The 14,794-nt window shown below is 37.2% G+C and overlaps 1 protein-coding gene across 3 annotated transcripts in view; it reads right to left on the reverse strand.

The window, feature by feature from the left end:
• Positions 1 to 3,473: 3,473 nt before the first annotated feature.
• LOC120481189 (fibroblast growth factor receptor 1-A) overlaps positions 3,474 to 14,794 on the reverse strand; it is a 79,483-nt gene continuing 68,162 nt past the window's right edge. For all 3 annotated transcript variants that reach the window (XM_089119290.1, XM_089119289.1, XM_089119291.1), the window contains exons 12-18: positions 12,361 to 12,471; positions 11,940 to 12,130; positions 11,727 to 11,849; positions 8,032 to 8,102; positions 7,806 to 7,943; positions 7,625 to 7,730; positions 3,474 to 6,358 (exon numbers count right to left, since the gene is read on the reverse strand). In XM_089119290.1, coding sequence (XP_088975416.1) covers positions 6,179 to 6,358; positions 7,625 to 7,730; positions 7,806 to 7,943; positions 8,032 to 8,102; positions 11,727 to 11,849; positions 11,940 to 12,130; positions 12,361 to 12,471 — 920 coding nt within the window. In that variant the 3' untranslated portion in view covers positions 3,474 to 6,178. The remainder of the gene's footprint in view (positions 6,359 to 7,624; positions 7,731 to 7,805; positions 7,944 to 8,031; positions 8,103 to 11,726; positions 11,850 to 11,939; positions 12,131 to 12,360; positions 12,472 to 14,794) is intronic.

The raw sequence follows: 14,794 nt of genomic DNA on the forward strand, positions 1-14,794 counted from the left end.
CACTTTACAATAATGTTTCATTTGTTAACAATGAACAATACTTTTGCAGATATTAATATTATTCAATGTTAATCTCAACATTTACTAATACTTTTTAAGATCAAAAAATGTAGGCCTATCTGTTAACATTATTGAATGCACTGTGACATTAACAAACATTAATAATTACTGATATTTTTTCGGGGGATCTTAACAAAAAAGAAGTTAAGATTTTGCCTTTTCTAAAACAGAAAGTAATTTCATTTTGCCACAAAAGGCATTCATCTTTCTTTTAGCATCCAAAGATGATTTCAATTGCAAATTATTATTAAGATGTTTCAAAAATAGTAAATCTGCCAAAATCAAGCATGTCAGTCGAAAACTAAGGTAAATACCCTCATAGACCAGAAACATTTTCTGGACACATGCAGTAGTGATATGTGGGTTTGTATATGAAGTATTCAGAGAATAAACAATCATGAGAGAGAGAGAGAGAGAGAGAGAGAGCGGTCTGGGTCTGTTTAAAGTTTCGAGATCTAAATACTCTCTCTTTATCTACAAACATTTCCTTTTCAGAGAGTAAAGATATCAGAGGTTTCAGACAGAGATCCGATTGGTCATGAACAGATGCAGATGAATGAGGTTAAATATAAATGTTCATTAATGTTGTGAATGCAGAAATCACAACTACTGACATAGTTTGAGTGTGTCCTTGCTTGCTTGAGTGATCATTTGACTGAATGATAGTGTATGAGTGGGTGAAGGAGACTCAAGAATGGACCCACATTTAATCAAGTCCTGTGAAAATAAATAAGTAGCAATGAATCTAATATTGTAAACAGAACAGGAGCAAAATTATTGTCTTTTCATGAAGAGGGTTTGAATTGGTGTTCGAATTACTTTATAATTAATGAACACTACATCAAATATTTGGGGTCGATAAGTGTTTTTGAAAGAAATCTCTTATGCTACGTTCACATCGGACGCGAATAGCGCGTCAAATTCGCGTCTAGTTTGACGCTTGACCACTTAATTCGCGCGTGAGTGGGTGAAGGAGAGACAAGAATGGCCCCACATAAATCAAGTCCTGTGGTGTGGAAATAATAGATCAAAAGCGAAATTTACGTGCGTCTCACGCGTCAAAACCGAAACCCGTTGACGGCCATCTTTGATCGAGCATCGAGAGATTCACCGCACTGTATTTCCTCAGGTAGGCCTACGGAGCCCGGGAAGTCATATCTCAAAAAAAAAAAAAAAAAAAAAAAAAACTTGAATAAAATCTACTTATTTTACTTCATTAAATGGTAAGATTTACTTTAAAATTTCATAAAAGCAAGCTTCCTAATTGTAAAACAACAAATACGCTACTTAATTAGGCCTACTTTAAATAAATATAGCTTCTAAATTAAATGGGTAATTAATTTTTACATAATTTCTTCAAGAGCGTTTCGTTCAATACTTTAGATTTTACTTGATAATGGCACACGAGTTGTACTTATAGCGTACTTATAGAGTTGTACTTATAGAGTACAGTAGTGTAGTAGTGTAGTGTAGTAGGGTAGTGTATTGTTGTGTAAGGTAGTAGGGTCGTGTAGTGTAGTGTAATGTAGTAGTGTAGGGTAGTGTATTGTAGTGTAGTGTAGGGTAGTGTAGTGTAATGTAGTAGTGTAGTGTAGTGTAGTAGTATAGTGTAGTAGGGTAGTGTAGTGTATTGTAGTGTAGTAGTGTAGTGTAGTAGGGTAGTGTATTGTTGTGTAGGGTAGTGTAGTGTAATGTAGTAGTGTAGGGTAGTGTAGTGTAATGTAGTAGTGTAGGGTAGTGTAGTGTAGGGTAGTGTATTGTAGTGTAGTGTAGGGTAGTGTATTGTAGTGTAGTGTAGTGTAGTGTAGTGTAATGTAGTAGTGTAGTGTAGTGTAGTAGTATAGTGTAGTAGGGTAGTGTAGTGTATTGTAGTGTAGTAGTGTAGTGTAGTAGGGTAGTGTATTGTTGTGTAGGGTAGTGTAGTGTAATGTAGTAGTGTAGGGTAGTGTAGTGTAGGGTAGTGTATTGTAGTGTAGTGTAATGTAGTAGGGTAGTGTAGTGTAGTAGTATAGTGTAGTAGGGTAGTGTAGTAGTGTAGTATAGTGTAGTGTAGTGTAGTAGGGTAGTGTATTGTTGTGTAGGGTAGTGTAGTGTAGTGTAGTAGTGTATTGTAGGGTAGTGTAATGTAGTGTAGTGTAGGGTAGTGTAATGTAGTGTAGTGTAGGGTAGGGTAGTGTAGTGTATTGTAGGGTAGTGTAGGGTAGGGTCGTGTAGTGTAGTGTAGGGTAGTGTAATGTAGTGTAGTGTAGGGTAGGGTAGTGTAGTGTATTGTAGGGTAGTGTAGGGTAGGGTCGTGTAGTGTAGTGTAGGGTAGTGTATTGTAGTGTAGGGTAGTGTAGTGTAGTAGTGTAGTGTAGGGTAGTGTAGTCGTGTAGTGTAGATGTAAACGACCGGTTTACATCCTGAGTCTATGAAACCACTCCCTCAGAAACAAGCAGTGGGCTCAGATTGGTTAGTTTGGGCCGGTGTGCTGTGATTGGCTAAACTGAGTAGTGCACGTTGTCCGGATACTAACGCCAACTGAAACCCCCAGAAACCCTTTATTTTAACACTCTCCCTCTGTGTTTTGACTTCATAATCCCTGAATAACTTAAAAACATGGTCTATCCATTAATAAATCAACAAATACACATAACACGATTACTACATTAAAACTAATAGGATACTCTGATTTTCTTGGCCACTCGGGGTAATGTTCGCCCTCTGTGTGACACTTAATGTTTGGAAGTACACAGCTTACATTGGATTTCCTTCAACTTTTGTGCTGAAGGCTGAAATTGTGCTGACGTTGTTGAGTTCACACTTCCAGGCTCGAGCGCAGCTGTCCTGGACCATCCGCCCAGTGTGAGATAATGCAATACACTTCCACCTCCGCTATTAACACTCCCGCTCTCACTGATGCCGCATGGGTTTCTTGATGGAAGAGACAGATGCCTGTCGTCATTTACTCATGTTGTTCTGTTATGAGTTACTTTCTTTCGTGGAACACAAACGGAGAAATTTAGTAGAATGTTCTTGCTGCTCTTTTCCATACAATGAAAGTGAATGGCGACCAGAAGCTGTCAGGCTACAAAAATGACAAAGCACCAATAAAGTGGTGTTCCACACACAAAGATATCGTGGATTCAGAATATTTGGAATATAGCGCAGGAGTCGTGTGAAATACTGTTGTGATTATACTCTTTGTTGGTGTAGTGTTGCAACAGGCGTTTACGTGTTTTACTTAAATCGGAACGTAAAAGTCCACATTAGTTGCCGTCTTATTAAAATATTCATTATGCAATTAAGTGAGAACATAAAGCATGTGCAAACCCGTCTAGCAATGGCAGTGTTGGCTAGGAATAAAAAAAATAAACTTCATTAATTCGGTCAGTAAAGGTAAAAAAAAAGAAATATAAATATATAAAGAAATATAATATAAAAAGTAATATTTTTATTCAGCAAGGACACATTGAATTTGTTTAAAAGTGGCAGTAAATGCATATATAATGTTACAAAAGATTATAAGATTTCTATCCGTTTGATTTAAGTTTTTATTAATTAAAGAATCCTGAAAATGCTATATCACGGTTTCAATGAAAATATGAAGCAGAAGCACAGCTGTTTTCAACACTGATAATAATCAGAAATGTTTCTTGATCATCATATTAGAGTGATTTCTGAAGGATCATGTGACACTGAAGACGAGTAATGATGCTGAAAATTCAGCTTTGATCACAGGAACAAATGACACTTTCACATATATTCACATAGAAGACATTTTCAGTGAAATTTCGTTTCTTTCTGGCTTTAGCCATGTTCTTGCAGGTTTCTTTTGCTAAATTGGACTAATTAACACATTTAAATTAATTGAATTGAGGGAGGAGACTGGGTGGGGCGTTGTGCTCGCTCAATTTTACGTTAATTGGGATGCACAAAGAGAATATGCGTGGGATCCTTCGTACACAGACATTCATACATGTGTTTTTTTGTGTGCGTACGCACATTTAAAGCTTTGTTCGTACACAATGTTTTAGAATGAATTCAACACAAGTCTTTGTACATGAGGCCCCAGATGTGGGCCGGATCTGGGCCGACATTATGTTGCTGTCTGGGTTGGAAGTATCTCGCAATTGTGAGAGAAAAAAAAAAGATGTAAACTTGCAATTGAGAGGAAAATGGCGAATTGTGAGATTAAAAGGCACATCTATCTTTCAAATTGTTTTATTTTGTGGCGAAAACGAGCTTCCATACCAATCGGTATTTGAAATGAATAGCAATAAATAAATAGGCTACTGAAAAAAAAAAAAAAAAACAAGAAATATGGCATTTATGATTGATTGATTTTATTTGGCAAGCACATGGAGGACGCACACAAAAGTTCTCCGTTTAGATCGGGTTCGTGTAAAAGTAAATGTCAACAACACCACGTCAAAGAACTTGTCAGGGAATCAATCTGTGTTTTTATCCCAAGTCCAGCCATTACTCCAGCTCGACGGCTTCTGTAAATATTTAGGGTTACGTTTCAATTAAGGGTAAAAATATTTAATAGTGCGTGACTTTAGCCCCTTTAAGTTACTGATAGAGAACTTTCTCTTTCCATTTCTCCGGTCACCAAACAGCTCCTTCTGTGTAAATGATGAATGTCACTCAGTTTCAACTCCGAATAAGAATTCAACGCAAGCCGTTGCATATCAAACACAAGCTGATACATGTATTGATGCATTTGCGCTATAAACATGGCGTCGATTAAACCGTAAAGCAACAGAACAGTCCCAGTCGTAATGCAAGCGTTTGGAGAAAACAGACTCGCAAACCAGTGTTTCAAAAGTCCATATCTGTTGACCCGCGTTGTCTCTCTCAGAACAAAGCAATGTTCCACAAATTAAAATTTACTACAGCCGCCTCATAAACATCACAAACCATGTTCAATTTAAACGGCTCTATACTCTGCAACCTTCAACCGTATTCTCCAAGCGTATAAATCAAGGCTTGTGTTTTGCGTTGGCTGGGACTCGGTGTGTGGATTCATCAGGCGCTGGAGGCGAGCCAGTCGCTGCTAATGCTAATGCTAACAGCCATAGCACCTCGCTAAGATGGGTCATCCACACCGCTATAAATAAGGAGCTACACACGGCTTTCAGCAGGAGACGGCATGTACACCGCGAGCTATGCATTTTAATATTTAATCACCCCTACTAACCTGCAGTCAATTTCACTGTAAACACAATTTATGTTGTAAACTCGTCAGCAAGAGTGATGTTTACAAGCTTCTTTATGCGTCATGAAGGGGTTCGTGAACAGCATTTATTGGATGTAATCCTTGTAGAGTAACTTTTAGTGATCTGCAGATCTTTACACTGTTGGTTTTACCGTACGAAGCGAAACATTTATGGCATCTCTTATTTTTGGCCCATATCGAATTCATAATTTTAAGACATGAAGAGGAAAACCTTACGAGGCTTTTTAATACGTATATTTCTCTAGCTTAAGTAGCAGCAGTTCTGAGACACTTCTGCCGAGCTGCATCACTGATACACAACAACATTACCAAACAAAACTGGCCGCCGATCAGCTCTTAATTATATCAGTTCATCTACAATTCTCATGGTCACTTTCACAAAAAAACTACACTTCAAAAAGTTCTAGATAAACGCATCCTGGTACAAAAATGCAACAAAATTCAAATCGTGTAGTAAAAAATAAGGGTAGAGTGTAAATATATATTCATATTTATACATTTCTAGATGTATTTACAAGAAAGGCTGCGAGTTGCCCGTTGTTAAAATACATTCGGGCAGGCCGTTTTAGTGGAATACATTTTCTTAAGAATTTGGTCTCGGAGGCAAAATAAAGGTCCTTGTTTTAACACCAATAGAAAATATAAACACTCCCAACGTCCCTCGTTCAATGACGGCAAGGGTTTCTCTACTACAGATGACGCACCACTGTCTGCTCAAGTGCCCTAGGACAGGTGAAGGGGTCGGTGAACAGTGGACGGCCAGTGTGTTCTCCTCCAGCCGGATCATAACGTGATGTCCATCCCGAGCGCTTCATCTCGGAAGTGTGTGTGCTCTGTGGCAAAGCGTGTCCTCCGTGAGTTCATCCAGACAGGTCACACACTGCGGGGTGAGGGAGCTCAGCGCTTCTTGAACGCCACCCCGCGGTTGGGGTGCGGGGGGAATTTGGGCAGGCAGGGCTCATCGGCGCCGGGGTCGTGAGAGAACACCGAGTCTTCACCGGAAGAGCAGGTGGAGCTGCGGGTGTCCGGGAAATTTGGAGAAAACTGGTCCAGAGACATAGACAGGTCCAGATACTCCTGAACATGGAAAACATACACAAAATTGAGCATTTTTCTTTTTTTTTTAACATAACAACCACAATTATTATTATTAAATAATAATACTACTACTAATAATAATAATCTATTTAGATTAATTATTATTAATTAACGACCAATAATAACAACAATTAAAAAAAAAATCATGGACTGCTTTAGATTAAATATTGTCGTTCTACTGTTAGCTTCACTGCTTCTACCGTTAGCGTCTGCTAAATGAAAATGTAAATAATAAATATTATATTATTTTATCTTGTTAATGCATTATTATTGGTATTTTTAATGACTGAATAATAATTATGATTCTTGTTGATTTATTATTAATGGCAGAATAATAATAATCATAAAAAGCAAATAATAACATCCTTGTTTATTGTTATTATTATTTGTTAAAGTTATTGATATTGATGATAAAAATTATTATTTTTATTCATTATTACTGTATAATATAGTAATAATTATTATGTTATTATTATTTGTTAATGTATTTTTATTGATATTAATGAATTGTTGGATAACGCGTTTTGATTGCGACAGCATAGCTCTAGGTATGTTAAATAACTATTGAATAATAATAATTATAATAATAGTAAATAAATAAAAAATATTTTTATTTGTTAATGTGTTATGACTTATATTATTATTGAATCATGGTAATTCATAATAATGATTGAATAATAATAGTAATATAATTATTAGGTAATGTATTATCGGTTTATTATTAGTAATAATCTGAATAATCATCATCATCATCAGTAATAATGTTGTTCTAGTTCATTGTTATTATTTATTTACTGATCAATTACAATAATAATGTTATTATTATTATTATTATATACTGATATATTGATATTAATTACTGAATAACAAAACCAACAATATCAATTATTAGTCAATTCATTATTATTGATGTTATTAATGGTGATAATTATATTATTATTATTATTAATGGTTGAATAATAATCATTTATGTTTTATTACTTGATTATTAATGATTGAATGACAATAACAATGACAATAATCATTAGTTAATTACTTATTATTATTATTAAATAGTCACAATTATCGGGAATAATTTTAATAATTAATTCAAATAATTATTATTGTCCAATTGATTCATTCATTAAGCACAGCTGAAATGTCGTGTAATATATTAAAAGCTGATTTGTAGATTATAAAGCTGTTCCCAAAACGCCGCTCGCCAGTTCCACTGAGCTCAGAAGTTCGGGAAACGCTCCTGCTCACCTGACAGGACGACATGGAGAGTGTGCGGTCCAGATCCTCCACCAGCTGTTTGAAAGTGGGTCTCTGAGACGGGACGGCGTGCCAACAATCCCTCATCATCATATACCTGCAGGAGGAACGTCAGAAGATCATCAGAAGATCTCTAACACCATCATGACACAAGTTAAATCACGAGTCTTACAGTTCATGGGTGCATGTGGAGGGCCGGTCCATGCGGTGGCCTTCCTTTAGCAGTTTAAAGAGTTCCTCGACCGGGACACCTGGGTATGGTGAGCCGCCCAGAGTAAAGATCTCCCACAGCAACACCCCAAAAGACCACCTAACACACAAACACACCGTCACAATGAGCACTATTAACAGACAAAGGCATTGTGTATCAGCGTTTGAGTGAATATGTTCAGACGTACACGTCGCTCTGATGGGTGTAAATGCGGTCGAACAGAGCTTCAGGCGCCATCCATTTCACCGGTAAACGACCCTGTGAAAAACACAACCACTTTATTCACCGACTCATCACCTGTTCCAGATCATAGACCAGCACTTGTGACAATCCCGCAGAGAGGATTCAAAGAAAATCAAGACGACGAGAATCATACAAGTCCCCCCGTAGTCAACTTTAATTCTTAAAACTCACCTTTGATCACCAAAATGACATATTTAAACGTGTTTGTTTTTTTTGAATGCCTTAAATGTATTTATATTTTTTATTCTATATTTTATATATTTATGCTATTTTGAAATTTGTAATATGTATTGCTATTATTACTGTTATGATGTACTCCATGTGTCTGTGTCTGTCTATCTGTGCTGCATCCAAATTGCCCAAAAGGGATCTTAATAAAGTTTGACTTGACTTGACTTTTGGGAGACACAACAAGTGAATATGTAAATAAATTATACATCAATATTCCTATATTATGAAATATTAGATATTATTATTATTAAAAATGTTTTTTTCATTAAATGTTGCTCCAGGAACACATTAATGTGCAAATTAGATGCATTAAATGGGAATATTACTTTATGCCCCTTTTACCCACATATAAATGGTGTAACAATTAAATCCGTTATATCTTTCATAACATAGTTGACAATCGTCTTTATACAAATTTTGGTTTAAAAAAATCCTGAAACCCCAAAATGTATTGGTGATATCCCATTGTTTTTGCTTATACATATAATTTTATGTCATTTAATTTGACACAATGTTACCCCTTTTACACCCAAAAAGAACTGGTTCGGAACTGATGCTGGTTCAACTTGCCTTGCGAATCTTTTTTGAACCTGTTTGTTTTTCCACTGACTCGAGCGCCCAGTGAACGACGTCGTTACGTCACTGTTTACGTCGCCATACGTCTTAGCTAGAAACACTTGCAAGTACAACATTACTTTGGGATTATCTCTAACTCGTGTACCAAGAAGGCTTTAAAAACAATTGAAATATGTCAGCCTTTGATATGTAATCTTTTCTGATTAGTTATATACCCCTGTCTTGTGTCTTTTTTTCTTTCCATTTATTTGTTCTATATTGTGACTGTTTTCTTCTTTGCTTATAATGTTTTCAATAACAATTACAAAGGCGGACTCCATCTGCAAAATGTTTCAGCAAATGTTTCTCCTGGCTTTGCGATGGTCAGAAAAGATGTTTAAAACACATCTAGACCCGCCCCCCAGCCCCCGACGTAAGCATGACGCGGTAAAAGAACGGTTCTAGTCCAGCAAAGAGTTGGTGCCGCTTTGGAACCAGTTTTCTTGGCCGAGAACCGGTTCTTTGGCTGTTGAAACACAAAGAACTAGTTCGCTTGCAGTAGGGCTGTTGGAACGAATTCCGAAATTCGAATATAATTCGAATATTTAAAAAAAAAAAAAAAAATCAATACTATTCGAACGCTAAATTTACTATTCGAATATTGCTTTTATATATATTTAAAAATAAATAAATACTTCCGAAGTGACCAGGTGTAAACGGCCCCTTATCGCATTCTTATTAACAATAGGAGAGCGCGGGACTAGCTTTCGCGTGGCACATTAGCAAGGTCTCGTTCACTCCCTCTCTGCCATGCACGCACCGCGCGTAGGGTGACCACCCGTAGCGCGTGTGCGCACAGCGTTTGAAGCCCAATTCATGCGTCCCGCAAATTGAGACCGTGTCACGCATAATCAATGCTTGCTCAAAAAAAAGATCTATATCCTCGAGACCCAGGCAGCTAAACGTTGTGCCTGAACTCGTTCACGTTCATGAACTCGTTCATATTGTGGGTGAACTGAACGTATTGTTTTACTGCCTGTCCTGAATAACGTGTGAACTCGTTCACTCTGGTGTCTGTGCACGCACGCTCTCTCAGTTTAACTTCGTTCAATGGGGTGCCAGATTTCTATAGAGCCTTCCAGGCGAAAGCCTGGCTAAAACTCAACGTAACCAGGGCTTAATATGTAGCGGGGAAAAAAAACACCCAATCTGGCAACACAAGCCACCAGTGGCGCACCGCGGCCGCCGTCGACAAAGGCGTCATATGATAATTTAAACGGATTTTATAACGAGGTCGGTGAAGATGGGAAAAATCTTACATTTCTGTGCAAACTTTGAACTGAACTAGTTCATTTTAAAATGTGTGAACTGAACTTTGAACTAGTTCAGAAAGTGAGAACTTCCCCAAGACTGGTTGCCACTCCCACGTGACCTGCTGACTAGGTTGATGTCAACTTTTTCATTTTTCATTGTTGTCATGACAGCGCACCTTGTCGTTCCGTGAACCTCTGGAGTTGTGAGTTTAGACTTTTTTTTCGACTTTTTTTAAAACTGTTCCTGTGGTGTTGAGGAACTATAATTCCTGTTAATCCTATAATTTTATATTTTTATTTATTTAAAGTAAATTAATTGTAATGAAAAATAAATCAAATTAAATAGCTAAAGTAAATCGTAAGTGGAAGTGCATCTGTCAATTCATTGAATGTTCAAAATATTCATTTTATTTAGAAAAAAAAATACACATTGGTTGGCCTATTCATGAGCATATATCAGCAATTACACGTTTAGGGAATAGGGCATTATTAATGCATGTGCTAAGGTATGTGCTTTTTTTTTTAACAATTATTCATGTACAAACAGTAAGGCAATAGTAACAATTCTAGATAGGGGTAAACCACTATCAGAGTCTGCCCGTGGGATGGGGGCACCGCCGCGCCAAGCAGTGTCCCACATTGTCCCTCAGAAACATACCCCTTGTCCCCCCTTGGGCTTATTAGCAGGTGGTCACCCTAACCGCGCACTATTTATGTTATGCGCGGATTCCTGGAGATTTTAACTAATTTGCGGCCATCAGGGAGACGCTATCAATATGCGGGAGACTCCCGGAACTTCCGACGCGATATGACGATCACGTCACCTCAGATCTGAGCCCCTATTCATCAAGCCAGCGCGCCACAATCTATCGCAAATCAAAGTGAAAGTAAGTCGCAGACGCTTAACACTACCATCTTCATTAAAAGTAAAAAACGAAATGATCTTACCAGTTCTGTTGCCGCTCTCCGTTATTGCTGTCTTTGCTGATTTTGAAATTAGCCGATGATCAATAAAATGCAGCTCAAATCTGTTGCTTTCGGTGACGTGCACTTCATTACATCTGTATATAGCGCGGGAATTGAAGATCGGATTTATATCCGTTTTGCAAAAACACATTTACGTGAGCAGGTGTAAATGGAATCGTTTTGATAAATCAGAGCTATCCGATCTGAGAAAACATGAAGTGGCCAGGTGTAAACACCCCCTAAATGTTTATTGTAGTAATGTTAGATGTCCCTCTAGTGGGCCGAACGTGTAACAACAACCACAGGCTATAGTGCCATTGACGATCCATAAGAATGTGTAATATCATAAATATTAATAATAGGATACATTTGAGCATTTAATATTCAAATATTATTCGAATATTACATAAAATAAGGAATGGAATTCGAATAGTATTATAGAGGAAGATTGACAGCCCTAGCGCACAGGCACCAGCTCCGAACCGGCTCTCAAAATGCTTTGGTGGAAAAGGGATATGTGAGAACTAAAAGCAATGGAAGACTTAAAAAATGCCGTTTAATAAAGTGATCTTACATTGGTGGTTTTCTTGTAGTAATCAATATGATGGATGTCCCTGGCCAGGCCGAAGTCGGCTATCTTCATCACGTTATCTTCAGTTACCAGGACATTACGGGCAGCCAAGTCTCTATGAATACACTACAACAGTGAAAACACACATGCACATTAATCGAGGGAACAATTATAAACCGGCCATTTGACTGCTATGAGAACAGAAGAGATGGCGACCTTCTTGGATGAGAGGTACTCCATGCCACGAGCCACCTGGTAGGCGCAGGAGATCAGGTCTTTGATCGACATGTTCTCCACGGGCACCTGGTCCGGGTTGTAGCAATACTCCATCCCAGGTGGACGGCGCACTCGCAGATACTCTCTCAGATTCCCCTTTGCAGCAAACTCCACAAGGACGTACAGCGGACCTGACAAAGGCCATATGAAACATGATCAGTCTTTACTGGAGAGGCCACGGTTTTTGATACACTAATGTGTGATTCAATAAGGAAGTTCGGTTGGATTAATCTAGCCAACAGCTGGACTGATGACAACCTTTTGAAGCAGAGTGATTTTGAAATGTGATTTACGCCCGTACTGCATTATCTCTAAACGCTTCCCTCCGCCCACTCGCCTTCTTAATTCACCCTTTACTCACCATCTTGAGTGCAGGCCCCCAGCAAGTTGATGATGTTCTTGTGTTTGCCAATGATCTTCATCATTTCCATCTCGGAGATGAGATCTGACAGGTCCTTCTCTGTGGCGTCGGCTGTAAAACACACATATATCGGTAACACTTTACAATACGGGTGCACTAATAAGCATTAATTCATGCTTAACTAATGCACAGATAATACTGAATTAATGTGTAACTAATGATTATTTAAGCTATTCATTAATCATTACCACATTAGGAACTAATTAAGAGTATGTAAGGTTAATATATTAGTTCATACATGAATTGTTTTTAATTAAATATGTAATTGTGGATTAATTCCATAATAACTCATTTTTTTAACTAATAGTGTCAATTAATATGTTAATTACCAGAATGAGCAAAAGCCTTGTATTTTAACTTCCAGATAATATGACAGGTACACTAATATGCATTAATACATGATTAATTACTTCATTGTTACTGAAAATTCATGTGCAAATTACTACAATTACTAAATGACTAGCTAATAACGATGTGCCCCAACAAGTAAAGTCATAACAAAATGATACCTTTGCAAATCATTAGCTAATCATTAATTAAAGCAGACAAGTGGAAGTTGAAGTGCATAGCTTTGACTAACTGTGGTAATTAACACATTAATTTACACTATTAGTTCATGAAATATGTTATTAAGGAATTAATACACAATGACACATTGAATTAATAGCAATTCATGTAATACTTGATCTATTAATCATATAGACTTATACATATAATTTTATGTCATTTAATTTGACACAATGTTACCCCTTTTACACCCAAAAAGAACTGGTTCGGAACTGATGCTGGTTCAACTTGCCTTGCGAATCTTTTTTGAACCTGTTTGTTTTTCCACTGACTCGAGCGCCCAGTGAACGACGTCGTTACGTCACTGTTTACGTCGCCATACGTCTTAGATAGAAACACTTGCAAGTACAACATTACTTTGGGATTATCTCTAACTCGTGTACCAAGGCTTTAAAAACAATTGAAATATGTCAGCCTTTGATATGTAATCTTTTTATTAGTTAAGCATGAATTAATGCAAATTACTGCACCCGTATTGTAAAGTGTTACCCATATATCTTAGTATGACAGACCATGGAACTTGAAATCAACTTAATATTCAAGACAATGACATGAAAAAGCATTCAGAACATAATCGGATGCATTTCCCAGTTCTCGGTGGAAAATAATGTAGCATGACAATTTGAAATCAGGCTAAGCCACTACTAGGATTTTCTATAGAATAATGTGTATTGATGAACTGTGTACAGGTTCAGACACATTTATTATTTTTGTTCAGCAGGTTAATTCAATCACTGTTTTTTTTTTTAAATTAATAATGCGGTTGAGAATAATACTATCTATGTATGATACATTAGAGTTCAGTGAGTGAGTCAAATGTGAACGCATTGAATAAATCAAATGGATCACGAGAGTTAGTTTCAGCAATCGGTTCATAAGAGTCATTCATTTGTGAATTAGCCTACTGTACAGTGGTCAAGCTCAATGTTTGCTGAGGCTCCCAGTTACTTTGGACTTAAGACTAAGAGAAAACTGTTATTCGTTTTTATTTACAATGTTTCATTCAGGAGAGAAGCCAGTCAGCCGAGTTTGTGGCCAAACATTTTACAGTGCTTGTATATTGTTGTCTTTTGCTGTCTATGTTAATTCCTTCCCAGAAAGTAGAACTGAAATGACAACTACAATGAAAACTGAAAATATATATATATATAAAAAAAAATTACTTCAAAATATTAATAAATACTAGGGATGGAACGGTACGGGTACATATATTCGTATTGAACCGAAACGGTATGGGCATCACGGTTCAGTGCACAAATTTACACGGTATAAAATTAAATAAAACACGTGTGCAAATTAATTAATGTAATGTGGAACTACTGTTAGATACGCAGGTTCTTTAGGGACACATAATCTATACCATCGGCTAGCTCTGAAAGTCTATGCGTTCATTTCAAACGTTTGCTTTATACGCGCGTCCTATTTGCTTTGGACTAGCGTCGAACTAGACGCGATAGACGCGAATTTGACGCTCTATTCACGTTTGGTGTGACCGCATAATATACAGGCTGCAATGTCAAGATTGCAATGCTGGAGTGTGTGTGTGTGTGTGTGTGTGTGAGAGAGAGAGAGAGAGAGAGAGAGAGAGAGAGAGAGAGAGAACAATGACCCTCAGTAATGAGTAATATGTTAAAACACTGTGGTATCAAACGTTCTCAGAAATTATAACCTGTTACACTGTTAATTTGTACAATTAATTTAATTAGTACATTTAAATTTAGTCAGTGGGTCCCATTTTTTGGACATTCGTCATATTGCATTGGTTTTAATTTCTTGTCCTCGGAGCACTAATCTTACACATGATTAA

The sequence above is a fragment of the Pimephales promelas genome, chromosome 14 (genome assembly GCF_988280905.1).
Source record: "Pimephales promelas chromosome 14, fPimPro1.hap1.1, whole genome shotgun sequence".
NCBI classification, from domain to species: Eukaryota; Metazoa; Chordata; class Actinopteri; order Cypriniformes; family Leuciscidae; genus Pimephales; species Pimephales promelas.